The sequence below is a fragment of the Dermacentor albipictus genome, chromosome 1, assembly GCF_038994185.2.
Source record: "Dermacentor albipictus isolate Rhodes 1998 colony chromosome 1, USDA_Dalb.pri_finalv2, whole genome shotgun sequence".
Classification (NCBI taxonomy): Eukaryota; Metazoa; Arthropoda; class Arachnida; order Ixodida; family Ixodidae; genus Dermacentor; species Dermacentor albipictus.
Window position 1 is genome coordinate 413,379,476 of NC_091821.1, and position 26,562 is coordinate 413,406,037.

The window sequence follows — 26,562 nt, forward strand, 5'->3', positions numbered from 1 at the left end:
AGTATTAATAGGCAGACTACAAAGTGGCCAAGCAGCTTCTCAGTACTATACTGGTGACGATATATAGCATTGTGCATGTACTGTGTATACTACCTATAAAATACCATACACAAGACATCGTAAACCACTAATCGTATAATTTCGACAGGGAGTGGAGGCCAGAACTACGGCTTTGCCAAATACTTAATGTAATAAGAAAGTTTTTATAACCGTCGGGATTAGTTCAGTGTGAGTTCATATTTAGAGGCACGGCAGAGGAAAGACACATTCCTGTCACGTAATAGTTATTCTTATCGCGTCAGTTAATTTTGCCCGCATCTGGCGATTAGTTGTCACCCGCAAAGCCACAATGGCTGGATGAGCATAGCTGCAATGTCAGAAGCGTCGATTTTTCATCTGCCCTTGAATGAAACAATAAGGCCACTGACTTATCCAGCACCCGTCGTCAACTTTTCCAGGTTGCGGAATACCGTCCAGTGACCCATATAAATATCTAGCTGCATGCTTAGTTCAAGTTATTGCGCTGTATGCGCTTGCTTACACTGTTTTACAGTACCGGAGGAGTTGGAACTACCAGCATCGTCGCCTTGCCAAGTGGCCCTGAATGGCAGTAAATGCCATTCAGGGCCACTTGACAACACTTGGCTTATCTACGATACCTGGCTCTCACCCAGGAGGCCCGGCTTTGATTACCGGTGTCGGAATTTTCTTTCATATGCTTTCTGCCATCGCCGTCTATATTTTATTTCGCGCTTTCTTTCTAGTAGGTTGGAAGGGTTCATTACTATTCACCGTCCTCCGGTATGGTCTCGTGGAGAGTCCTGACCCTGAATAAGCCGAGCGCTTGTCCGTGGCTCTACAATTTGAAATGGCAACCAAATGGCCGAAGAAGGCTTGTTCCTACAATCAATAAAGCTTCTACAAAAAATCTGCTTCAAGAGTTTTGTCTCTGGCATTGTGCATGCATATGCCCAGAGCTCTTCGCGCATTCTAGCCATGAAATTCCCCATAGGCCCCATGTTTCAAAACCTGAACACTGGTGAACAGAGTAAGGGCTGTAAGTAAAAACTTTACAGGTGGCACTGCCACCCACATTTCATCTTTGCGTTTTCTTCTTTTGCCTTATCAAGCCTCCTCTCAGTCGGAGAATGTCAATATTTTTTGGCATTATAGAAAGGCAAGTTACTGACACAGCTCTACATGCTCTTTAATTTTCCTTCCGAGGGACCACTAAAGAGAAATACTAAATCAGTTTAGACTATGAAGTATTACTTCAAAATTCTATCCTCGTTAATTTTGGAGCTGTAGGTTGATCATTAAAAGAAACTGAAGGTCGACGTTCCATTATTTTAAATTAGTGTCATAACACTAGCGCTGATAAGTCAGTGTGATGTTAAGAGTTTCATAATCTCATATTTGAGACACTGTGGCTCAGAAGAATGTTTCAGGAACTTGCTAAGTTCAGTCTTTGGATCAGTCCGACACTGAGCTGGTCTGAAATCGAGTGCTTGAAACACACTTGCCTGGTTCATTTAGAGTATCGTACTGTAGCTCAATGTGCTTGAAGGAGCTCTCACCTTTGAACTAGGAGCGCTGAGCAATGTCTAACAGGATCTTGACCACATGCCGACATCGATTGTTCTGGGAGGAACTAAATGTTTGGCAAGGACTAGCTTTCTCTGTCTCTATAACCCGAAAGGGCTGTGTATCGCTGCAAACAGAGTTAGAGTGCAGTAGGAACCACGCAGTCGTATGTACCTTAAGAAAATTAAAGCAAGATGCATAAAAACTATAAAGCAAGTCTGGCTCTTTTGCTGTCTGCAATTCAAAGACAGTGCTTCTCACCACCATGCTCGTATTAAAGAGACTCTAAAGAGGAATACCAAGTTGAGCTAAATTAAAGGGACTGTGTACCGTTCAAGGACCTTTTATTTTGTAGCGCAATAGAAAGTCAACGATTCAAATTTTCTAATCACGCAGGGGTTCTATAGAAAGTGAGTAGAAATTTCTAAACTAGAATTTTTCAATCCAAGTGGCCTCTTCTTAAATCTGTGTATAGAGATCCGGGAAACTCATTACTGGGCACTATGGCAATGTCATGCGGGTAAAAGTGAGAAACTGGAAGCGCACAGGGTTTTCGCAGGAGTGGTTACTTTATGTAACACTGAAATTATGACTAATAGCTGCCTTCAGCAAGTATTGGTTGCATAAGTCTGTTAAAAAAAACAAGAAGAAAAGCCACTTAGCAAGTCTTAAGAATTTTACTGCCAGTAAAATGAGTAAAATACTTTTAAATTCACAATGTCACATTGACATACTGGTGCTTGTGTACAGGCACAAAATTCATGAAACGGAAGCTTGGGCTTCATTTTGTCAAGTAATTAACCTTATATTAACAAATGAATGAAAACAATACCACACTAAATTGATTCTGTGTCCCTCTTCAGTGTCCCCTTAACTACTTATAATTTATGCCTTCTTCACTTCTGTTGACTGCAAAACTACAGCCTGAAAGTCATTTGCTTCTAAAAAACAGTAACAGGAGCTTTTAATTCTGGCAGTCACTTCCGTACAGTTCACTGCACACCTGTGAAATGTGGACGTCCTTGATTGGTGGTATGGCACCATCAATGGGTGGCTTTCTGTACTCATAAACGGAGTACTTATCACAAATGGTGGATGGAGAGTCCATTGGGGCTGTAGCAAAGGCGATGATGGCGGGATAGAGCACGAAGCCAAACACCAGTATGGCCACGACACCAGCCAGAGGCACGGCAATGGCCCACACCTTGTCAGGAAAGTAGGTGATGCCCATTGCCTTCAGCCAAGAGCTTGGGATGTATGCCCAAAGCACATAAAGAGCAAGTCCCAAGTGGCACGACACATACAAAACATAGCCATAGATTGCCCGGCTGGCCAAAGGCGCCGGTGTCTTGATGGCCATGTCAGGAATGTCTGCTGCAGTGGCCTACTCAAGCTGTCACAGCAAAATGGCTCAGGAGGCAGGGCCAAATCGGTGAACTGTGTTGATGGCAAGCAATAGAAGGTCAAAAAAGGAGTTGACACTGACCCTCAGATGTTTCGCTTCCTTAGCAGTGAAGTTCCTGCAAGAGCAAAAACAAAAAAGGTTCATTTAGTTCTCTTGCTGTTGGCTGCATATCTTGCATTGCATGTTGCACAACGCAGTAGTCACTGGCGAAGCTGATGACACAGGAGCCATATTTGAATGCATATCACCTTCTATATGCAACAGGTTGCCAAGTCAGCTGGGGCAAATGAGAGAACAGAAATTTGTGGGCAGGCCTGTCGACAGTATTTTCACATACCTTAAATCGGAATTTGCTTCGAGACAGTGGGCTGCACGGACAGCACAGGCAGCAAAAGAATTGTGAAATTTACTTACCACTTCACATTCATTTGCTGGCAAATGAATGTTTGTTACGGTGGCCGATTTTATGTTGGAGGTCAGGTAGCATGAAATAGAAAGTATTTCAAACTCGGTACAGCTGTAAGCAAGCCTAACATTACTTGCGGACATTCTGCAGGCTAACTATATGTGCTGTTATTTGGGTATCATGCAAATGCACCGCACTAAAGAAGTCTTACAGAAGTGACCAACAGGCTATTTGAGCCCAGTCAAGTCAAGAATGTGCACTGGCACTCCCATCGCACAGGGCTCCACAGTGTTATTGAATAAGCAAGCATTCTTTGTTACGTACCTGCTCAACTATAGGAGACCTTCACAACGCAATTGCTTATCAGGCAAGTTACTTTGTTGGGAAACCTTTCCTACATTATCTCTTAAGCTTTCATTGGAAAAAAGAAAATCAGGAAGAAAAGAAAGAAAAAGCCTACAGCAACCCATGCTTGTTGGAATTTTAATTGTAGACAATCTTGGACCTTTATGAATGCCTCACAAAAATTTGAAGTATGGCCAGATTTAGTATATAATGCAACATGATGAAGACTGATGTTTCATATGAAAGTTTAAACTGGAACAGGCAAGGTAACAGGAAACCAGACCTGCTTGGATAGTTGGTATTGCTTCAGAATTCTGGCATTCAATGTTAAAATGCTTCCATCTCTTGGCAACTGATGCTGCTGTGAATAAACCTCTCTTTGAGACTACTGCAACATGTTGAATGTCTAAACCTGTACCCAGCCCACAGAACCTTCAGCAGCTAGAAGGCAGCAAATACTGAAATTACACATGTGCCATACTTTGCCATAGCTGGTTAGACCATGCAGAAATAGGCTTTGGAAGAGTAAAGGAAAGTGCAGAGTAACATGAGAACAAAAAAGAAAACACAGTGGACACACAGTCAACTGTGCCTCTACTGTGCCTTCTTTTGTTCTAGTTTCTCTGCACGTGACTCCCCTTTAGTCAAGATGTACCAGCATGCCCACATAGCTACCCTTGTTGTTTGGAAGAGTATTTTTGAGCCAGTTAGCGAAATACGACGCAGAAAAAATGTGAAGAACAAGGATAGCAGAGAAAAGAAGTGAACAACATTCTGTTGACAATTGTGCTGCATATGCATAACCTGCCGCAGGTTTTGAAAAATATCGTACGATGTCACAAAACAGTAGTCCATGCAGTCTCGGGTGATGGATGTACTAATGAAACACAGATAGCATGGTGATGATGGCATGTGTCAAGTAATGCTAGCTGCCACATTCTGAATTGCTTCTAACACGCTGTTTAAGTACAGAAGGGGAGGTCACATGAGTGATGCCCGTTGCAGTTGATAGCAGATAAATGTGGTGTACAAATTGTCAGTGTTTACTTAGCACATTCGACATAGTTTCAGAAAAGGTTTCATTTTTGGGCGTATTTGTTTTTGTATTGTTTTTTTTTGTCCGCCAAAATTAAAGGTTCATTTTCTGTCACGTATTTCATTCTACCTACTCCACCAGCAGGCATGTCTCTAAAGGTGCTGTCTAGATTGCGTAAATATATTTTCTTTCCTTGTGACAGCAATTCACATAGGCAAACTACTCTGCTTAGAAGATGAGAGGTAGAGGCTATAAGAGGCTTGTTTAGCCGTCAAATTTAGTTCGACTAAACATAGCTTTTGCAATAAAACGCTGCAAACTTACGCTGTGAGCACGCATCCTTCCAAGGTCAGTTTCTTGGAGCAGCCAGATCTCTTTGGGTCAGAGTCAATTCGGAGCGAGTTGTACACTATCTCTGCGTCTCTCTCCGTCGGAAACGGCACAGAAACACGACTGAGAATTTGATGATAAGGAATGAGTTGCGAGTTGGTTGGTACAAGTCACATTTCAAACAGAAGCACGGAGTAAACAGAAGCCTGACAATCATTCACGTTGTTGATTATAAAAAATGTCTACATTGCAACCGAGCCACTTCAGAAAAACCAGAAAGTATGGTTAACTGTACAGGCTTCTGATCAAGGATACGCTGAGAGATCCGCTTGAGAGGTGTCTTCCGAATTTCCCGGAGAAGTCATTTTCATTGCTTACGTAAAGCTGGTATTAAAAACGCCATAAGATTACATACTCTAATTTGTACAAGCCAACACTTATTTCACGCAATTCAACGAACACGCGTCGTTTGCGTCGCTTTTGCTTGGCATTCCTGGACAAAATCACTTGAATTACTTAATGTTCGTCTAAAAGTAGCGTGGTAGTCAGCGCCGCTGTACGACTTGTACGAAAACGTTATATAGGGCAGCGGCTTCAGTGCTCCTTTGTTTATTCCATCTAGCAGTGAGCCACCGCCGCCGCAAGCGCCGCGGCGCCACCAGCAATGCTCTGTGTGCTCCGCTACACCACTCCTTACGGCACACAGGAGATCGCTTTGATTGCTTCGTGAGTTGGTTTCCGCTTCGCTGAATGGAAGTTCACGACGTTTGATAAGGTTCGCCGTCATCTGGTTGCTGTGCTTCGGACGTGTTGAAATGGGGATACTGTTTGCAAAGTTGTGGAGTTTGTTCACAAACGAAGGTGAGTGCTCTTGTCTGGTGGGTGACTCAAAACTTGGTCCCACGATATCGCGCATGTTTCTTTCCGCCTTGTCGGGAAGCTCCTGCGTCGGACCGAACTTAAATCTGTTGCCTTGCTTAGCGTCTCACGTGCAGCGGTTGTCAGTTAGACTTAGGTAATGTTATTCTAGATCGCCCTAGGTAACAATGCGGCCCGCTTTTTATGTAGCATATTTTGGTCTTCTGGGTACTCGGTTGCTCATCTTGGTTGGCCGATGCCGTTTTCTATTAATCAGGTTCTCAGCTTCTCTTGGCTCCTCCTGGGGTTAACCCTTTCAGAGCCCCGGAAGAAACCAGCTAAGCGTGACAGCGGGCGATGACTCGCGTGTATCATCTATGTACTCCCAGCTGTGTATCGACAAAAGAAAGTACTGCTTGTGAAAGCGCCAGCGTTCTCAGGCCGGTGAGATGGTTTCCGCCTGACCCAGTTTCCCCAGCGGGCAAGAGAGCCTCGCTAGCTGCTGCTGACCAGCCGAACGCTGCTACAGCTGCTGCTGCTAAGGGGCGCATCTTTTCGTAAGCCGTTATCGCGCCGTGACGCAGACGCGGCGATTTGCCCTGAGGCGCATTCGTTCGGCCTCTGACGTCTGTTTTCGGGCGATCGCTAGTTTTACCCCGTCAAAGGTCAGGAAGGCGCGTCAAGAGCGATCCCCCTTTGAGACATTGTTTACCTGATCGCGACTCGGCTCTTGTGTGGAACGGGCGAGCCTGCGCTGCTACAGTTTATGGATTCCGCTGCCAGTCGTGGCGAGATAAGCCCCGGTCCTCTGGCGTCAGCACCGGACGATCGACATGCGCGGCACAAAGGCCTGCCGACGTCAGACTTTCAGGAACGGTGCACCTGTTGCAGAAACAATCGGCCGCAACGTTTGGTTATTTTCGTCATGAACCGTGGCAAGGGTCAACGGAACGGCGCTGATATCCGCGTCTTATGTAGTTCGAGTCAGTGGGGGGCAATTCGTTGTCGAATCGAATCGCTCGGTCCAGTTTCTGTTTAATAGCCCGTCTTGAATGCGCTGGTATTATGTCACGCAGGCGTCAACAATTGTTTTGCTGGCTTCGATAGCAAAACTCTGGCTGGTGTGTTGCCAGGGGATGGTGTTAAATCTGCTTCGTTGGACAGAGATGATTTCAACACGTCGTCGCTCCAGAACTGGTTCTAGTATAGCAAGACCTTGAACGCCTCGAATGTCTTCAGTCAGCTGGCTAGCTAACCGATCGCGCGAGTTCTGCGTGCACCGCGCCTTTGTCGGTGCGTCGGGTCGAGCGCCTCGGCGTCCTTGTGTAGGTTCCTGCTGCATTCCAGACGCGCTGTTTGCAGTTCCACTACGTCGTCGATACATTACGCAGGCTTCAAAACGTGTTCCCAATGCGTAATATCAAATTGGGCTACAAAAAGAAAAGGATTGGCCGTTACGGCACGCAGCTTAGGCGCGGAAAATGTATTTGAACATGTATGTACACAGGCTGGCCTCCTTTGTACGTGATATATATATATATATATCCAAAGCCAGGTTCCACTGCTTTTCCAAGCCGACAATGCTGGGGTCCAGTTTACGTATAGTAACATAGTTGTATAGGCATGAATGATATTTCACTATTACGTTATCCTGGCTCAGATATTTTCAACTGTGTGGTTGTGCTCCTCTTAACAGTCCATTGCTACTGATGGCTGAAAACTAAGATGGTCTGCATGGTGCCCATTGTAAACAACAGCTTACCGTATTCCACTGCCATAAGAAAATGTTGTCAGATGAACTTTTGCAAGGTTGCTTGCATGTTTGCCAAAAATGCGGGATAACCCAGGCAAAGAGTGTCAGATTCGCCTGAAGGAAACCTGAGGCCCCCTTGTACATGGCATGCAGCAAATGCTCGAATATATCTATATAACAGAAATGAGTACAGCACTGATCATACAAAAGAAGTTGTACAAAAGGAAAAAAACATTCTTAAACACACATCCTACAAACTTCATCAATAGTTCAATGTATATAACATATCAAATACACTATATATATATATATATATATATATATATATATATATATATATTATGTAGACATGCACATATATATGTCGTCTGAAATTTGAAAATGACAAAAATAATAAATGGTGTTTAATATCTCATATGCTGCAGTTTTTTACAAGGTTCTTGCTTCTTACTGTGTCAAGAACTTGTGGCAAAGTATAGCAGATCATTTGTCTACCAATTTCCATCTGAAAATTTCATCTTTGGAATTCATTTTTAAAAACATTTAAAACGAGGGACGATGCAAAAAAGGGAGAGAAGACACATGGGCCGACTACAGATGAGCGTTTACTGGAACAATCGAAAACACATAAGCAACATAAAAAGATAGAGCAGTGCATCACCCAGACATCTCCTTCACTATCCCTAGCAAATGTTAGATAAAATGTGCTGAAAAAAAAAGCAACCAAAACCAGTTTAATCTTTTCATAGCTAACTAAGTTCTCTATCATGTAGTACCATTGAGGCACGGCAGGTGTAATGTGTAGTATACTACCAAGGCAGGCATGTGTAATCGTGTGACATTGAACAACTGTGTGTTTTCTTCAAATAGCAAAATTTTTCATTTTGTAGCAAGAAAATGAAAAAGAAAAAGCCATCGATTCTTCATTTGCATTCTCCTGGTTTCTGTGGGGTAGTTTCACATTGGGCACACTCCAGTATTCTTGTAACAGTGGGATTCCCCAGTGCTGAAAGGGGGTAGGGAAAAAGTTAAAGAAGCCATGTTGCTGCAGAGGTTTGTGCTTCAAAGATACAGCTGCTGTTTCACTTACTCACTTTATTCATCTGGGGGGAGTGGGGATGGAATTGGCATGTATAACTAATTTACTGACTTGTATGCCTTTCACAACAGGCGTGTTGCCATGGCTAACATGATATGTGTGGGAACAAGTGGCTTTTAAGCTTGCAACATCCACACTCCGCATAAGTGCATGGGCATGGCACGTCAAGCCCTCGTGACTCGGACCTCAGACACGTGCCATGCCATCCGCGAGCAGCCACCCAGCAGCAGCCAGCAGGGATGTAATTTGAGAACAGTTCTCTTGATGAGCTTGAGAATTTTCTTTTTTTCTTGGTAGACTGTTCAGTTTCAATGGGCTCGCATTGCATGCTCAAGTTGCATTCATGATTAGATTTGAGCTGTACGCAGCTGTGGCCCCTTTGCACTGAAGCGTTTTGCTTGCAGAATGTGTCAGCATTTGAATTCCTTTTTTTTTTAGCCAGAAACAGTTGCACTGGCATTGCAGGATGCACAAGCTTTTTCTTTATGTCTCTTTTTTTTCTCGTTTAATAACTTGGTAGCATAGGCTAGTGGAATGGAATTTGAGTGTTTGCCTTTCTACATTTCTGTAATCTGATCTAGTACAGTTCAGTAGGCAAGTACCAGTTAAGTGGTTTCCTACTGTGCGACTATTTGTGTAGTTAGCCCATTTCACTGTAAGAAGAGGTAAAGAAAACTGCTGCTTACCTTGGCATGAATTTCTTTGCATGAATGTGTTGTACTGTTTTAACTCTTCTGTACAGACAGCGGGGATTGCATGCCTGCTTACATTGAGCTGTTAGAGCCAAATACCGTTTATTTACCTTTGTTCCTCTTGAAATCGGATTACCCAGGTCATATGTTTAAAGGAAAATGGAAGAAAAGAAAGCATCCGTTGTAATTAGGCAAGCTTAATAATGTCTATAAATGGAAGTAGTTTCGATTAGAAGATTAGTGGAGATAGCTGCAGTGGAATTCACTTGAGTTCATGGTACTTAGAGGTATTACGGTGTTACAATGTTGCATATTTCATACAGCTGTTTTGTGACTGTCCTTAAAGGCAACTGCAGCAAAATTTTTGACCTCTTAAATAGCCTACTTTCAAATAGTGTAAATATAGTGCAATGTGCGTGCAAAATTTACTTAAGTATGAAAGGATGTGTCACAAAAGGCTCACAAAAGTATACATTTCTGATACCGAAACATAAAAAAACACCACCATTATTGCTCTCTGCAAACAACACAGGATGCGGAATATTGAGAACCAGTTTGACTCCTTTTCAAAATTGGACAGTGGCCACAAAGTGCTGCAAATCTCCTTGGTGGGGGGCGCTGGGATTTGCTTCATGTCTGCTAATCACCAGGCGCATGTGTTGTCTGCTTAGATGCTGTTTGCCAAGATTGATTCAGGGGTATGTACTATTCACTTATAACCAATTTGGCCAAAGTGAGATGTTATTGCAGTTGGCCTTTAGGCTCCAGCTTTGCAGTTTGTCTGTGTGTGCTGATATTTTACAATATTTGGGCTTACCATGACCCTGTGTTTGCCTTTCAGAGCACAAGGTTGTCATCGTCGGCCTCAACAATGCTGGCAAGACAACAATACTCTACCAGTTGTGAGTGCCACTGCCTTTTGAACAGAGAGCTGTTTAAACCCTAATTAATAACTTGGTTGCAGGACTTACAGAGGAGGCAGCATAAAAGCATAGATTAATTGTTGGTGAAGCATTATCCAAACACTTTTCATAATTCTGTTGCTTTGGATTTAGACCTGTTGTGAACACAACGACCACATATATTACATATGGGAGAAATTGACAGTTTCTTGAATTGACAAGCTTTCGGTGTGTGTATGCATGCGCCATTTCATATCAGTCAGTGCAGTTGTCATCCCAGTGTTTGTTTTGTTGTTGTTTTACGAGAGAATAGAGGTACAGCACAGTTCTTATTGATGCATAGAACAGAGTTCAAATGCACAGCTTATTGCAACAAAGCGAAGGTCACTTGGCAATGGATGACTGACCTTTACTTTATTGTGATAGGCTGTTCAGTGAAATAATAGCTAATTATTTCTTATGAATAAATATTTGTTTTACTAATGTGAAATGAATTGATGAGATTTCTAGGACCTAAACGAAAATGTGAATTTGATAAACACAGCAGTGAAAAATATAGAAAGGAAGCACAAATTTCGATTTATAATGAAAGAACCATATGATTCAGTTGTATTATTCTTAGCAGGACTTATTATATAGGCAAGTGCCAGCTCTGATAATGCATTTTTTCACGTGTCACACTGCATCATTATCTATATATCGCAGGAAAAAAAAAGATTGGTTACTAATATGTACAATTACTAGTGTCATGCACAAAAGCATTCCTGGGAAGTCATTACTGGTAAAGGTAGTTTCACAAGGCACTCAATTATTTAAGAGGAAGCACTAGCTGAGGGCAAACTCTGATTTCCCTGTTCAAATGCACATGAGACAGAGAAATGCTCCCATTAGCCAACTACTGAGTGTGTGTGAATTAAATCTATCACTTCAAAGACTTACTAACACACATTTTTGGAGTTGTAGAATCTACCATAAACTTTTTGGACATAAAAGAATCACAGTTAGCAAGTATGAATGTTGGCAAACACTAATATTTAAATTTGATATGAAAGCTGTCTCGAAATTCCTGATGTGGCATCATAAACATTATTGTGCCATCATGATGCAGTATAAATGCACTAATGCGGAATAAACATAAAAAGAAGAAAGGCCTTTTCTTGAAAAAGAAATTTCGCTGAGTACGTGTATCATTAAGGGTAGATATGATGGCGTGACTCATAAAAAAAATTTTAAAAAGTGCTCCATGTGTTTCTTCTGTCTGTGCTTGGCATATGGCGAAGCCAGTGATCACGAGAATGGAGTGAATCAGTGTGTCTTGACGTAATGACACATTCACCTCCTGTATACCATGAACAAAACTGGTTTATAAAAATAAGTACCTTTTATAGCCTCCTCAAATAGTGTCCATCCGCATAGACATTGGTTTTCATCTTTTTCAAGACTAGGTTAGAAAAGATAAACTACAATAATAGAGAGGATTAATGTGTCTGATGTTCTGGTATATGTAATGGCATTTGCGGATTACTGTGTTAGCGGAGGTGTAAATGTGAGCGCCTGAATTGGTGGCTCATAGCTCTACCAGACAAACACCATGCTATTGCTGTAACCAAATGTATTCTGCTTCACAGCTGGTTTAAATTTTTTGTGGTGGTGTAATCATGGGGTGGTGTAATCATGAACACATTGCCTTTTTAAATGACTTTTCGACAAGAGCACTTGTATAATATGAAGACGTCTCTGTAAGGCATCGTGGTCAGATGAACCATCTTAAGGTGTCACTATAACAGCATCTGGTAATGTGGTATTACGCAAATGCCATTGCGTATATTGGAATACTGGACACGCTAAAGCTCTCTATTCTGGTCTGTTGTAAAGCTAGGTGTAGGCGACACTACATTTCTAGCGTTTAATTGCTGCGTTGCATCGGGTTTCGAGAAAACTGATACTTCGTGTGGCACATGCCACTGCACCGTCACCAACAAGAAAAAATTAATGTGTACAACCCTTCAAAGACAATGAACCATCATGTGCTGTTGAGACGTTTTGTATGTTATTGTAGGCTACGAAAAGATGCTTTTATCTCAACAAGCTGGAGAAATGGCCTCTTTGTCTACATATATGGAGATGCTGCTGCAAGCATGCATTCGTACCACCTGATCAGGGAATTAGCTTTTCAGGTTCGCAACAAACTGGTTGCCAATAAGAACTGACTTTAAAAGCTGTTGTGTCGCTTGAATGGTGTTGGTGTCTGAGGAGGTTGGCAAAGTGTTAAAGGCACTCTGGCGCTTTCCAGTATTTTTGCTAATATTTTGGGGGTTTGGACTTTCATTTATAAAAAAAAACAAATGACAAGTCGAAAATATCATGTCAGTACTCCTTCAAGAAAGAAAGCTACTGAATGTTGGGAAAAAGAATATTAATTTAGATATTGAGGTTCTCATTTAGTTTATTTCTTTAATTGCTGGAAATCTGTAAATAAGAAAAAGTAACATGAAAGCACTATGTCTTCAGCTTCATAACTCTGCACCAAAAGCAAGTTTGACAATTCCATAAACTGTATTTGTTAGAGCGCATGAAGCAGACAAGTATGATGCACTAGCTTAAAGCTTACACGAAATTGTTTACAGGAGTTTTACAAAAGTTCACAAATTCATGGTATATATTGAAGTTGTACATATTATGCCATTTTGTCTGCTTTAGATGTCCAAATAGATGTACTTTACGGAATTGGGATATTCTTTAATTCAAAATTTATAGTCGAAACTTCATACTTCAGTTCCATTTTGAAATTTTTGGCAATATTTGCATAATTTTTTATGACATAAGTAAAAAAAATGCACCCAACAGTTGTAGACGTTCCGCATTTATCTTAAGTGCACCAAACTCAGTGAAATTCGCTATTGTGGATGCTGTACTAAAAAATTTCTCTGTTCCGCTAAAGCTGTTAGTCTGTGCAGAACATCTGCTTTTGAAGGGCCATTAGAACCAAATGAAATGCAAACTCGGATGTTTCCCAGCACAATATATAAAGACAACAGAAAAGCATACAGTGTCGAACTTTCAGCTGAACTTTGTTTTCCTGGGTACACTTATAAATGCATTTTTCACCTGGGAAATGGGAAACAGCAACACAGGTGAGGTCTGAAAATTGGAACCTGCAGTAGACCACCTGCCATGCATCTTTGCCTTTTGGGATTGCACGGGCTTGATCAAAATGAGGCTGGCAGCCACAGTTGTGACAATGCACCCCAAGGCACTCAGTAATACTCCTTTCAATAGTGCACCTGTGTTCTCAAAGACGCTCATTTAGGCACTGCCCGGTTTAACCTACATACTCCTGCACAACAGCGGGATATAGTGAACCACACTTTAGCCACGTCTAGGACCTGAGCTAGCATTGACTTGAAGGCACATTTTTTAGATTATATCAGCTGCCAAAAACGCAACCTTTACACCCATTCATTCACCAATGCACCTTACATTGTGGCTAATCTGATGCTAGTAGAGAATAACTGCAACTCTTGTCTCTTGCTTTTGTGTTGCATCTCAGGAATTCGCACCAGCTTGGCTGGCTTTCTTAAGTGACTCCAGTGTTTTTTCTGCAACAGATCTCAGGACTTGGGAGTGGGTAACGAGCAGGTGCCGAATGCTCAGTCAGGGTCATGAAACTTGACTGAATAGTGTGAATACAGGATTTAGTAAGCGCATTCTTAAAACACAAACCAGTGACGCTCCATTTCACTAACTTCAAGTGAGCCAAATTAAATGGCGAAAGTGCTGTGTTGCCTCACGGAGCATACGACCAACATACATGCGACTGAATAAACTGCAACTCAAGATCTAAAAATCTTAGCCAGGTCCTCCCGCAGTGTCTCTATGGTTACAAGAGGGCACAGGCATTCAGTAAATTATCACAATTTTTAAAGTAATATTTACAATTAATGTTACACAATTAGAAAGTAATATTTTGTTTATCAAGCCAATCTTCATGCAGTTCATGTTCATGCAGTTAATGTCGTCCTTATCTAATGTGCTGGGAAACATCAATTATGCAGCACCAACTAGTCCAATGCACAACCTTGGTGAAATGTGAAGAGTCAAGCACACGGTTATTGCGCAGCCTAGCAAAAACTACTTAATGTTTCTGGCATTTTGGTTAATTCTGATTATAACTTATTAAATTATTATTAGTCACCACTTGTATATCACTTGTGAGCTGTACAATGAAATCGAGGCTTAGAGGTTACTGATGACCAATTTTTATGGCATCCATATTTTACAGCGAAGCTGTATATGGCTATGTTCTGGAAAAAGTTGTTTGTGTCTATAGAGCCGTGTAGAATGAGAATTCTTCTTGTAGGATATCTATCTGCCTCCGATGCGCCCGGCATTGACCGACGCTTGCCCGCAAACCAATAATGTCGAACTATAAACGCTAAAGGCTTGTTTATAGTCCGATGTTATGTGCGCACCTCTTTACTGTGACGTCAACATCACCTGGCGATGTTATCGGCAGTTGCGTTCTGGCCCCGCTATGGGCAAGGCACTCCTTGTTCGCTCCGATGAAAAAGAACAGGCCCTCAAGGAGCGGCAATGCAAGCAAAAACCAAGAGCGTGGAATCCCGAGCTTGTGGCGTTGCAATTTACGTCAAGAATGACTACGTAGCAGTCACACCGTACACACTGCCTGTCGTGAACGAAGCCACCGTCTCCAATTGTGCTGATGCTTGTGCCATCAGGATGGAATAGCACCGTGGTATTGACCATCTACAACCTTCCGGCTATGTCCAAGAGCAACATAGAAACGTTCCTGAAGGACGTGTTTGGTTGGGTGACTCTCAATGACGCTACATCCATCGTCATTTTAGGAGATCTTAATGTAGACGTGACCAGACCTGATGGAAAGTGGTTAATCTCCTTTGTGTTGGAAAGGTTTGGAGTGAGGTCTTACACTGAAGTGAACGTGTTGACCACATGTCACCGGTTGTGTATCGATCTGGCATTCGCCAAGAACATGGCTAGTGTGCAAGTGCAAGCGATTTCAGTTTATCACAGTGACCACACAACAATGGTAGAAATAAAAGATGATATATATACATATATCAAAACGTTTATTTAAAAGAAAAAAAAAATGCAGAAAGCGAGTGGGTGGAGCCCCTAGTCCAGGGCCCCACTGGCTTGAGCGGTCCGCCGTGCTTGGTCGAGAAGCACTAGTTGCATCTCCCGATCCTCGCTGGCGAGCCAAGTCTCCCACTGCTCCCTTCCGGAAAGTTTGCCGGCTAATTTTGGTGTATTAATTTTGGGTGGCCTGTTCTGGCAGTCCCACGTAATGTGGGCGAGAGTTGGCCGGCCTCCGCACCAAGGACAGCGAGCGCTGTACAGCGTTGGGTGAATGGCATTTTTCAAATAAAGGTTTGGAAATGTGTGCGTCTGTATTCGGCGCCAGTCATAAGAGTCCTGCCTGGATAGGTCAGGGTGTGGTGGACTGTACTTTCTTCGCTCGCGCCGCTGGTGCTCAAGGATTTCTCGTGGTAAAAAGGGGTTTTCGTCAGAGTGGTCGGCCGCTCGGTTGACAAAAGCACGAGCTGCGCCGTCCGCTCTCTCATTGCCCTCGAGTCCTGCGTGACCCGGGCACCAGACGATCATGTGTTTCTGCGTTAGGTTGGATCCTAATAGGTGAGTGGTGCTGTGTGGTAGCCTCCTGGTGAGGAATAGTCTACATGCGACTTGGGAATCTGTAAGAGTTATCGACGATTGTCCCAGAGCGTCCTTAGTTTTAATAGCTAGCGCGATGGCTGAAGCTTCTGCGGTATTCGCAGATGCAACCCTAGCCGTGGCACAAGTCACAAGCCCTTGATTTGCAGCCGCTCCTACCACTGCGAGGGCGTATTTGTCAGCACCACATCGAGCGACATCTGTGTAGACTGTATCCGGGTTTCCATCGAATTGCTGCATTAACTTTCGAGCTCGAGCATTTCTACGTCCCTGGTGGTATTTTGGACTCATGTTCTTAGGGATTGGAGCTACTACGATCCTTTCACGAAGGACTCTGGTCAGAGATTCGAGTTCTTCTCCCGCATACTGTGGATGAGTAGGGTAACCCACGCGGCAAAGTAATTTTCTGCCAGAGGTGGTTAGGCTAAGCCGCTCCCGTTGAGATATGAGCGTCGCTGCCCGTAGCTCCTCGTAGTTATTGTGAATCCCGAGGGCCAGCAGGCGTTCAGTAGAGGTTCCCTGTGGTAGGCCGAGAGCCGCTTTGTACGACGTTCTAATCAACGCATCTAGGGCCTTTAGTTCTGTTTTCGTGGGGTCCTGGAAAGGGAGGCTATATGTGAGACGACTTAGCACAAAAGCCTGAACGAGCCGGATCGTCTCTGTTTCCTTGAAACCTTTTCGGTGATAAGTTACTCTACGGATCATACGAGAGATCTGTTTCACCGTAGTCCTAAGGGTTTTAATGGTGTGGTCTACTCGTTTGTTGCTTTGCAGCCACAGTCCGAGGAAAGATGAGAACAACAAATATATGTGTATGTGTCTTTATTCAGTCAATATAGTTATCGCACAGTACAGCTTCGCTGGTCATTCTCCTTCACAAAGTGGAAGGGCACTTCCTCATTAGGCTGTCCAACCCTACAGCGGTAACACGAAAAATGGCGAGGAACATTCTTTTTATTTGAATTTTCTGATCTGCAGTTGCTATTGTGATGGTGAAGTTGTACGCTGGAGGCATGCTGGAAACAGTGATTGGTGAATGCGATAGCTATTGTACACTGGCATTGGTGGGAAGCAGAGAAGTTCAGCCCAAGCAGTAAGAAAGTAATAATATTTTGTTTATCAAGCTGATGTTCATGCAGTTCACGTTTTCCAAAGTGTTGAATTATTTCTACAATAATAGCTGCATGCTTTCGGTGTTTCTTGTCCAAATGCTTTGGTCATGTACAAGTCAAGGAATAAATTTTAGCAAAGCCAAGCTAAGTTTTCGAAAGGGAAACAATGATTTTTGCACCAGTAGTGCTATTCATGTAGTGACGGCGCCCATTTTTAGCACAATTAGTCAACTTCATTGTATCTCGCAGGGAGACTGCAGAATTCTGGACACTCGCTTGCAAACTCAGGGGCATACCCGTATGCTCATGTGCACCGCCATGCAGTCGGGGACATCCAGGCGCACGATGTGTCTGCACTTTCACTCGTTGCTGCGTAGGCAGTGTGCTTGCTAGCGTGAACTTCTTTTTAGCTCGTAATACACCTAGAATAAAGTGCAAGTGCCTATATAATATAAAGACTGCAATTTTTTTAAGCAATAAGTATGGTGCACTAAATAACAGCCAGCTTACATACAGTAATTTGAGTGCATCCATAGTGTAGTACCAAGGTTTCACCATATGTTGGTGTGTCACATCGTTTTTTTTTTTTGTCTTTCTGTGCCAATTTAAAATTATAATTCCTATTTAAATTGTGTACAGCATGCTTGATTCTATTGCTATAAATTGTTTACGTGAATTTGCACCAACATCTCGTGGCATGTTCTGGGCAGTTGTTGTTGCCTCTATACGTGGGCTAGCAGCTTTGGAAAAATGAGGAGCTCCAGCCATTCAATATTTTTCTTGTGTTCAAAGTGCAAATATTGTGGACCATTTTATTGTCTGTGACGCTCCTTCCAGTTTCATATACACTATAGAGTGAGGCTGTGTCTGAGGTAGGCATACATATGCAGTGCTCTCTGATACAGTGCAGGTTTCACTTGCAGGTTTCAGTTGGTTGAATATTGTTTACTGGTCTCCTAATCTTATTATTTTGGTGAAAGGGGAAGATTGGTGCCTTGGCACTTGTGGTTTTGGCATGTAACACCCCAGAATTCAATTCAATTTTTTTACAAGCCTGGTTGACATTGGGCTGATGTGCATGCCAGAGTGCATAGCTATTCAGCAAGATTCTGTAATTTTTCTAGTGCCTTTGACATTTTGGAACAGTTGTGAGTGCTTGCCCTGCCCTTGTCACACCATATTTCCGTCTTCTATGCTGCTACTCTGACCTTAGCATTCAATGTCATGTCAATTTACATGACATTGTATGGTATGAAGCAACCCCTTCACTATTCTGTTTTGGCACTTGTTGTTTTGCTTTGAAATCCATACTGCATGTCAAATTATTGTTTCCACTTTCTGGCCACATGCAGCACCCGTCTTGCATTCAGTGTCAGTCACTGAAAATTTGTTGGAGTCGCCCTCTTAGAGTAATGTTCATCTGGGTACAGCTTTAATGATAGAAGCCCTGGGGAAGTTAGCACCTTAAGGTCACAGCCCCCTGCAGAAAACTCTGCTAGTGCCTGTCCACTTCTTATTTGATTGTCTTTGTCTGCCCCCCTTTTTTTTCATCCTTGGTTGCCAGTCTTCAAAGACTCCATGTGTTTTGTCATTGTCTTTCCGACTTTCAGGCATCATCTGCTACAGCCACCTGTCATTCATGATAGTGTGTATACAAACAGGCCTTCCTCATTGCAGATAATAAGAAAGATGCACTCCAGGCTGATATAATATAAAAGATACCTTTTGCTTAATTCTATTCCTCTCTTATCACCCACCACTCACAGCTGGCTGATACTGTTGATCTGGCTGATGGTGGTTGTGCACCGCTCGGACCATTGATGAAGCATGAAAGGGAATAGCATTGGAATTGTTGCATTATCCCAGCCCTGGTTTCAATTCATTCATTGCTGGCACATAGTCCGGATAATTTATCAGCTTCGATGGCCGGCATACGTTTGAGAGAGGGAGGTTACGAGACGATGGTCACTCTGAGTTTTTCTTTTTAAAGGAAACTTGCCGGTGATGAAGTGCGCACTTCAGATTCTAGAATGCTGTGCTGGCTGCCTCATTGAGCCATCCGAGTTCGCACGCCTCGCTGCAGGTACCCACAGAGCCCTCTTCGCATACATTTTTGCAGATAAAAATCGGAAGAATCTCTCGAGTTTCCGTTTCCACAGTAGAAGTTTGTGCACCCAAAGGCGACAGAATTAACTGGCATGCTCCAAAAAGCCACAAGAGCAACCATCAGTATTTCTTTAGAAACACCGTCCAGAGTAGCCGCGTGGCCGCCTTGCCTCGCATTGTTTTCCAACCAAGTCTAGTTGCGATAACCACTGCAAGGGGGACTCATGCCGCGCCGGCTTGGCGCATGTGCAGAAAGGTTTTTGGAATCAGTCAATTGGCATTAAAAAAACTAAAACTTACTTGCTATATACTGCTAGAAGAGTGCATGGAGCAACTGGACACGTTAATATGTGAGCAGTGTGTAATCCCTTTTTGTTCGTAAATGTGGTTTTGTAGTGACACTGATATAGTACTGACTCATTCTGGATTTGAATGCTTTCCACTTGTTACGCATCTTTTGTCAGCAGACAGTGAATGTGCAGGAGAGGTGAAATGAGTAAGATTCGAGTACAACATGTAACTGAAGGGGACTTTTATGTTGTCATTTGCGTGTTGCCATAGCATAGGGTGAAGCTGAACGACCACTGAGTTCCTTTCCATCTTTTTTTTCTCTGTGGCGCAGCCTGATGAACGAGGTAGTGCACACATCACCCACCATAGGGAGCAATGTGGAGGAGGTGGTCTGGAAGAATGTTCACTTCATCATGTGGGACTTGGGTGGCCAGGAGTCTCTACGGGCCACCTGGAACACATATTACAGCAATGCTGAGGTGAGCAGGGCAAACTCTACAGTTTACTTTATACGGGCAACATCCTGTCGATTTCCGGTTGTACTGACTGCGTAAGTGTGCATCGGTGTTTAATTGCTTAGTAACAAGAAAAGAGTGTATGCAGTGCCAGAGGACTGCTATCTGTTGTGGCTTGTGTGAGGGTGGATACCTTGCCTGAAATGAAATGAAAGTTGCATGAAATGATATAAAAAATTATCAAGATACTGCTTCAACAATGTGCATTTCCAGTTTCTTAATTACAGCCACAGAGGAGCTGAAGATGTTCATTGTGAAGCAAAAAAATCTATTCGTGTGTTAGTGCAGTATTAGTACTCAAATGTTGCAGGGAGAATTTCATTAGTGCGTTGTACAAATCACGAAAAAAAAAAACTTTTTTTTCCCAGCTGGGTTGCTAGGTTCACTTGTGTGCATTTGTCCTCATAACTGTTTTTTGTTAGAATTGCACAATGCTGCCACTGACCAACAACTAACGTGTTGGGCAGTTGTTCCCCAGTGACGCAACAGGTAAGGCACCATCCTGTAACTGACCGTTCTGAAAACAATCATGCAGACAGCTTTGTGAATTAGGTGGGTCGATAACTCGGGTCAGCTTTAGCTGCCATGAGTTACAATTCTAGTAAGCCATGAAAGGAAAAATTGTGAGCTGCTCAACTTTATTTAGCATGAAGCTATAAGGGAAACTCGTAATGATTTCTCAGAGAGAAAGCTTCACAGTTGAAAAAAAATCATCCTGGTCCGAGGAATAAACCTGAGACCAACATCTTTCCGGGGCGGTTGCTCTATTATCTGAGCTAACCAGGGAACTAGCAGATTCTAAAGCGAGGCCGCACAACAACTTGGAAGCACAGGGATAGAGAAAAAAATATTAGGGGCATTTTTGTTGTTTATGTCATGCAACAGTTTTTGGGGACAGTTCTCTGCGCAGCTACTGTCTTGGCTCTCTTATATGAACAATATGAATATGAACAAGTTAGGGCTAACTATAAAGTGTTCTTTCATTTCTACGTTTGCCAACAGTATCTTTAATATCGGCATAAGCTCAGTTTTTATGCTTAGTTTGAGGCCTGTACCATCTTTAGTGGTCAGATTAAGTAGTGCTGCAATATCTTGCTCTTTATTTATTACTTGCAAAAGGTGTTCTTCTTTTTAGTGTCTTGTTTACGTTTCATTTGTCCACGACTGTAAGTGTGCTTCATCTCTCCAGTTGCCATTCAGCGCTTCATGTACCTCTTTGCAGCACCATAATTAACATTAACACCTGGCTTGCCTGGAGGCTTAGTTGCACACCCGTGTCGCTCCTCGCAAGACCGTTAGCGCTTGACAGCTGGCCCTTGTGCAAACGTGGGCATGATTTATATGCTTGTGCCTCTCTGGGGCTCGGCTACAGCTGCCTGTGTCAAGGTGTGGCCACATTAGGTCTCCCTTTTCTTGTCACTAATGAAGCTGAGCTTGAATGTGGCTGAGCCTGTTGAGTCCCGAGTGTCATCAAAAGATATAGCAAAAAGGAAAGTGCAAATGGTCTGGCACTTTGTACAAGAAATGCACCGTGAAAAATGCTCAGAGGGCTGAAACCTGAAGCATTGTATTGCTGAACCATGTTGCTCGTTAGGTGGTAGATTTTCTTAGTATTTTGTTTGTATCACAGCATCATAAGTTCAGTATTTGTATATGTCGAAGAACTTATATTATTGTCAGAATGCGTGGCATTGCACGGAATGAAGTGGCAATTACTCTGTGTATGATAAAGATAAAAGGCCATGAAAAAAAGCATGTTCTGGTTCAAACCAAACCGCTTATTATTGCTGAAATTCGTTTTACAGGTAATTTTTTTTTACATATGAATTCAGCTATGTTAAGGTATGAGACCAAGTTGAAAACTCAATTTTTTTTCAAAGAAGTATATTTTTTGTTTTTTCCTTAGATGTATAATTTGCCGGTTGTGCAGATGAAATTATGCACCTGCATTGTTTATTTGTTTAGCTATAGCAAAAGTTGTGACTGCACCTAGTGCCTCTAAAACTGAAAATAGCGCTTTCATGTGTAAAATGAAGGTGCCTTAAGTGTATAGCATTCCTTTTGCTTTTTAATGTTGTTATAAATCTTAAACAAGTTTCAGGAGTTCAAGGGTATTTTCAAGCATGTTTCCATTTCTAAGAAACAAACGCTCACAATGGGGATGCACAATGTTTAAAACACATTTACACTCTGCAGGCTTTCTAAGCATCGAAGGAACAGCAAATTGCTTTTCTTAATTGTTTTTATACACTGCAGTTTTCTCATTTATACTAGTATTAGGCTAAAGAAGGGTGAACTTCCAAGTGCAAAGGCGAGGGAAATGAAAGTTTACCAAAAATCAATTCACAAAAGCCATAGTATGTGATAGACCCAGCAACGGGAGTTGTTTAGAAAGTGTATTGAAACTTGGTAGTGTGGAGGGTGGCTGCAGTATTGTGGAGTCAAGCTCTATACTAGAATGAAACAATCATAATCTTTACTTGCTGTTGAGCGTTGTCTTGCTCTGAATGAGTGCTTCAGTGATACGATTTGGCAATGTGGAGCCAAAGACACCTACGTAAACTTTCTGGCTCTCATGTTTGCTGTATCTGACACTTTCGGTCATTTCAGCAACGTCAAGAGGCATACAGATATTCTGAAACCAGCTAGAAAAGTACTTGGCCTTTACACAATCGAACCTTGTTTCACGATTCACTGGCTGCTCAGTGCGAAGGCCTCCCATTACATTACTGATGCTGCAAAGCAAGCTAGAAAAAAGAAAAAAAAAGTTCAGGTTCCTCATGGGTAAAATTACACAAAAACAAGAATCAGGAGAATATAAGCTACAAAATTAGCTGAATTTTAGCTTTCTTGAGTGTTTTTGAGCACGCTGAGCAGTTTTAAGATCATACTTGTTGATTGTCTCAACGCCTATATTTTTGCAATTCTTCACTATGCCAACAAGCAAAACTTTTAAATGTGTAAACATTTCTATAGTTACCCAACGAGAAAACTGTTCCTCTGTGCCTCCTTCACGTAAGACGATCGCTTTCAAGATAGAGCCAGCCAGCTGTGGAAGAAGATGACGACGATCGAGTGAGCAGTGGCACAAGGGCATCTGTGTGACCATGTGACTTGTATAATCGGGCACGCACCAGAACTGTGGAGCAGCCACAGCTTCGGATTGGAACGTCATCAGCGCAGCTGGCACTACCACGTGCAGTAGTTTGCTTGCCTCATCAGTTCACATTGCGTCGCCTTCCGTAGCAGTTGATGTCGCCGCAGCGCTGTCGCATTCATTGTAATGGCGCCAAGACAACCACATCCACTTGATGAAGAAGAGTAGAAACAAAGGAATGCGGAGTATCGGTGTGAATGCAGATTACGCCAGAGACAAATGAATGACGCATTGCAGAGCGGGGAACTACACTAACACACTGCCGAATGCAACAAACAAGAGGAACAACATGGTACGGATGCCGCCTGGTACCTATCCAAGGAAAGCTGCATACATTTCCATCATTTCCTATATCTTCATCGTCATTTCACCCCACATCCATGTCCGCCGCGGGCTCTCTATAACATGAGTGAACATTGCTTCTACTCGCCTCTTCTACGTCCCTTGTACAGGTCTCACTTAACAGTTCAGTATTGAAACCACGGTTCTCCATTTTACAATTCTTCCACGGTCGTTCGTACAATTATACCAGACACACCAGGGCATTGCCACTCAACACCACGTCTTTACTACGAAATGCTTGCGCATCATTCAGATAACTCACTGAGGATACTCTACGTACAATTTTTCTAGTAAATATCTTCAAATGAAACTTCACATACGTGCGGTTCCTCACATAGTTGGATTTGCAAAGAATCATGATAAATAAAATTGTTCAAAAGCTTTTGATATGGCTCCATTTAAAACAACGTATATCTATCGGAAGAGCGTGTTTTATTTTTAAATTTTTAAAATCATCATTATGCCCACAGGATTCTTCAGGTCTCATCAGTTTTTGTTTATTGCACTGATCAAAACCTCTCCTGTGTGATTGCCAAGAACTGTTTCATTGTGCTTAGCTAAATTAAAATTATAAGTGCTGGCATAAGCTTATACATTTAACAATTTTATGCATTTTATAAACTGATGTGCCTAGAAAAATGTAGACTGTAAGGTAGATCTGTATTCTTCCCATTCGACAAAAAAATTTTTTTACTGAACTTGTCCTCACATCTTAAATAATTAGGGCACATTCTTTCCATTTTATTGTTACAATTTATTATGCTCTCTTGTTCAAGGTATCGTTGTTGTTGTGCTGCACAAGTTTGTTATTTATGTTTTTTTGGCCACAGCAACTGCAGGACTAAACTAATTCATTGTTCAAAATTTGTTTCACTCTTCAGATAAAAACAGAAACTCCAATTCATCTGGACTTTTTCATATGGATGCTGTTACGCTTACACGTTTCAGACCTTAGTGAGCCTTCATGCAGCCTGTCATGTGTGCTCTCATGGACTACCGCTTAAAGTTTATTGCGGCAGAACTACCCAGCTTCTGCACACTGACACGATCATCATCAGCATTGAACATGCATAACAGGGAATCAGGTCATCTTAGTAGGATGACTGGATGAGACACTACGAAAGAGTAAGCCGGCATAACGGGGGGAGTACGTCAACACAGCTTGTCAACATTGCATTTTTTCTTGCCGGTACCGCTTTACTTTGGTTTGACAATCATGAACGCGTGCTGACCACTTGGGAAACATTTGTCCAGGAATTGAAAGCCTACTTTGGTGACTCCAATTCCCCCCCCCCCCCCAAAAAAAAAAGAAAGCAAAACACACGCTTTTGCGCAGAGCCCAATTGCCTGGTGAAACATGTACTATGTATATTGAAGAAATATTGAAGCTATGCGGAATTGTAAACGCGAATATGTCAGATAAAGATAAAGTAGGACATCTGTTAAAAGGCATTGCTGAAGATGTCTACAATTTTTTATAACGAAAGAAAACTTGAACAGTCCTTCCGAATTCAGGCAGCAATGTTGTGCGTTGGAAGCTGTAAAGACCCAAAGGATCTTACCGAAGTTCGGGTGCTTGGACAACGTCACCACAGTTGCAAGTATGGACGTCGGTGCCTGCAATGACATCGTCTCGATTGTGAGTCAAGTGGTTCAAGAAGAGCTAGCACGACTTCAGGGAGTAGACGCTGGTTTTCTGTGCGCATTTGGCAAGTGCATTCCCAAACCACCATTCTGGTTGCGAGAACATTGCATCGAGCGCCTAGCGCCTTCCAAAGAAACACACATAAATAACACAAGCTTTCAGTCTCTCCCAGCGAATCTCAGTTGCCGCCAGTCCTCATCAGTCCATTGTGACACTACGGAGTACTACCCCACAATACGACATGTTCCTGCAGAATACTCAATGCCACGACATGCTCCGCGGAATACCCAGCGCCTCGTGTGCCTGCTCCGTTTAGCTTCAACCGCGACCTACCCCTCTGCTATGCCTGCGGTTCCCAAAGACAGATTGCGCGCTTTTGTCGTCGCTGCCCGCAGCGAGCGCCATGTTTTTTGGCGTACACAGGTTATGTGGACAAAGACGCGCCCGCGCCATTTGGAGTCATCCTCTGTAGCAACAGTGGTCGTACCAATCGCGTGATGAGTCCCCTGTCTCTGAGTGCAGCATTACGCCACCGCCGACCCAACTGCGCCGTTGTCGGTCGCCTTCCCCGCTGGAGCTGGGAAACTAGCTGGTGCGGCCGATGGAGGTGCGGTCATGGGACGGTCAGACTCACCAATCCCTCCGTCTGTTGTTATGCTGAAGAATAATGTGCGTGGGTGTGTTGATGGTGTAAATACTACTGCTCTTGTCAATATGGGTGCCACTATTTCTGTTATGAGCCTTTGCTTCAAAGATCACTTGGGACAAAGTTATGTTGGCGTGGGATCGCAAAGAAACTTTTCGTGGAGTTGGAGGTGAAATGTTGCGCCCTGTGGGTGTTTATTTGGTTTTGGTTGCGATCGGAAGACAGAACTTTAGAGCCGAGTTCACTGTATTGGTCCATGCAACTCATGATGTTATTTTAGCCATAGATTTTCTATGTGAATGCAGCACTACACTTGACTGTGGGACTGGTGAGATATTACTAAGGAGCACGTTGCCAATCGCCATACTTGTTGATTTGCTGATTGATCAAGCCGATATGTTTTAGCTGTCTGAAGATGTGTTACTGCCTGGTCAAACAGCCATGTTTGTTCCTGTGAGTTCTTCATCTGTCCAGATGGGATCATGTAGCACTTTTGTCGAGCCAGATCATAACGCAATTAAGAAGAATGTGTTGGTCCCTCAATCTGTTGTTCAAGTCATCAACGAGCGTGCTTTCTTGTGGACAATGAACGCTTCTATGGAGTCTGTTACCCTGCCAGTAGG

General features: G+C 42.8%; 2 protein-coding genes across 2 annotated transcripts in view; one reads left to right on the plus strand and one right to left on the minus strand.

Moving 5' to 3' along the window:
• Window positions 1-2,548: 2,548 nt before the first annotated feature.
• Window positions 2,549-2,944, minus strand: PIG-P (phosphatidylinositol glycan anchor biosynthesis class P). Its single transcript, XM_065445674.1, has one exon. It carries the CDS (start codon window positions 2,942-2,944, stop codon window positions 2,549-2,551), a length of 396 nt encoding a protein of 131 aa, XP_065301746.1.
• Window positions 2,945-5,771: 2,827 nt separating this feature from the next.
• Arl5 (ADP-ribosylation factor-like 5) overlaps window positions 5,772-26,562 on the plus strand; it is a 37,014-nt gene continuing 16,223 nt past the window's right edge. Inside the window, exons 1-3 of the mRNA XM_065445724.1 lie at window positions 5,772-5,967; window positions 10,350-10,410; window positions 19,966-20,113. Of these exons, the coding sequence (XP_065301796.1) occupies window positions 5,922-5,967; window positions 10,350-10,410; window positions 19,966-20,113 (255 nt within the window). The 5' untranslated portion in view covers window positions 5,772-5,921. The remainder of the gene's footprint in view (window positions 5,968-10,349; window positions 10,411-19,965; window positions 20,114-26,562) is intronic.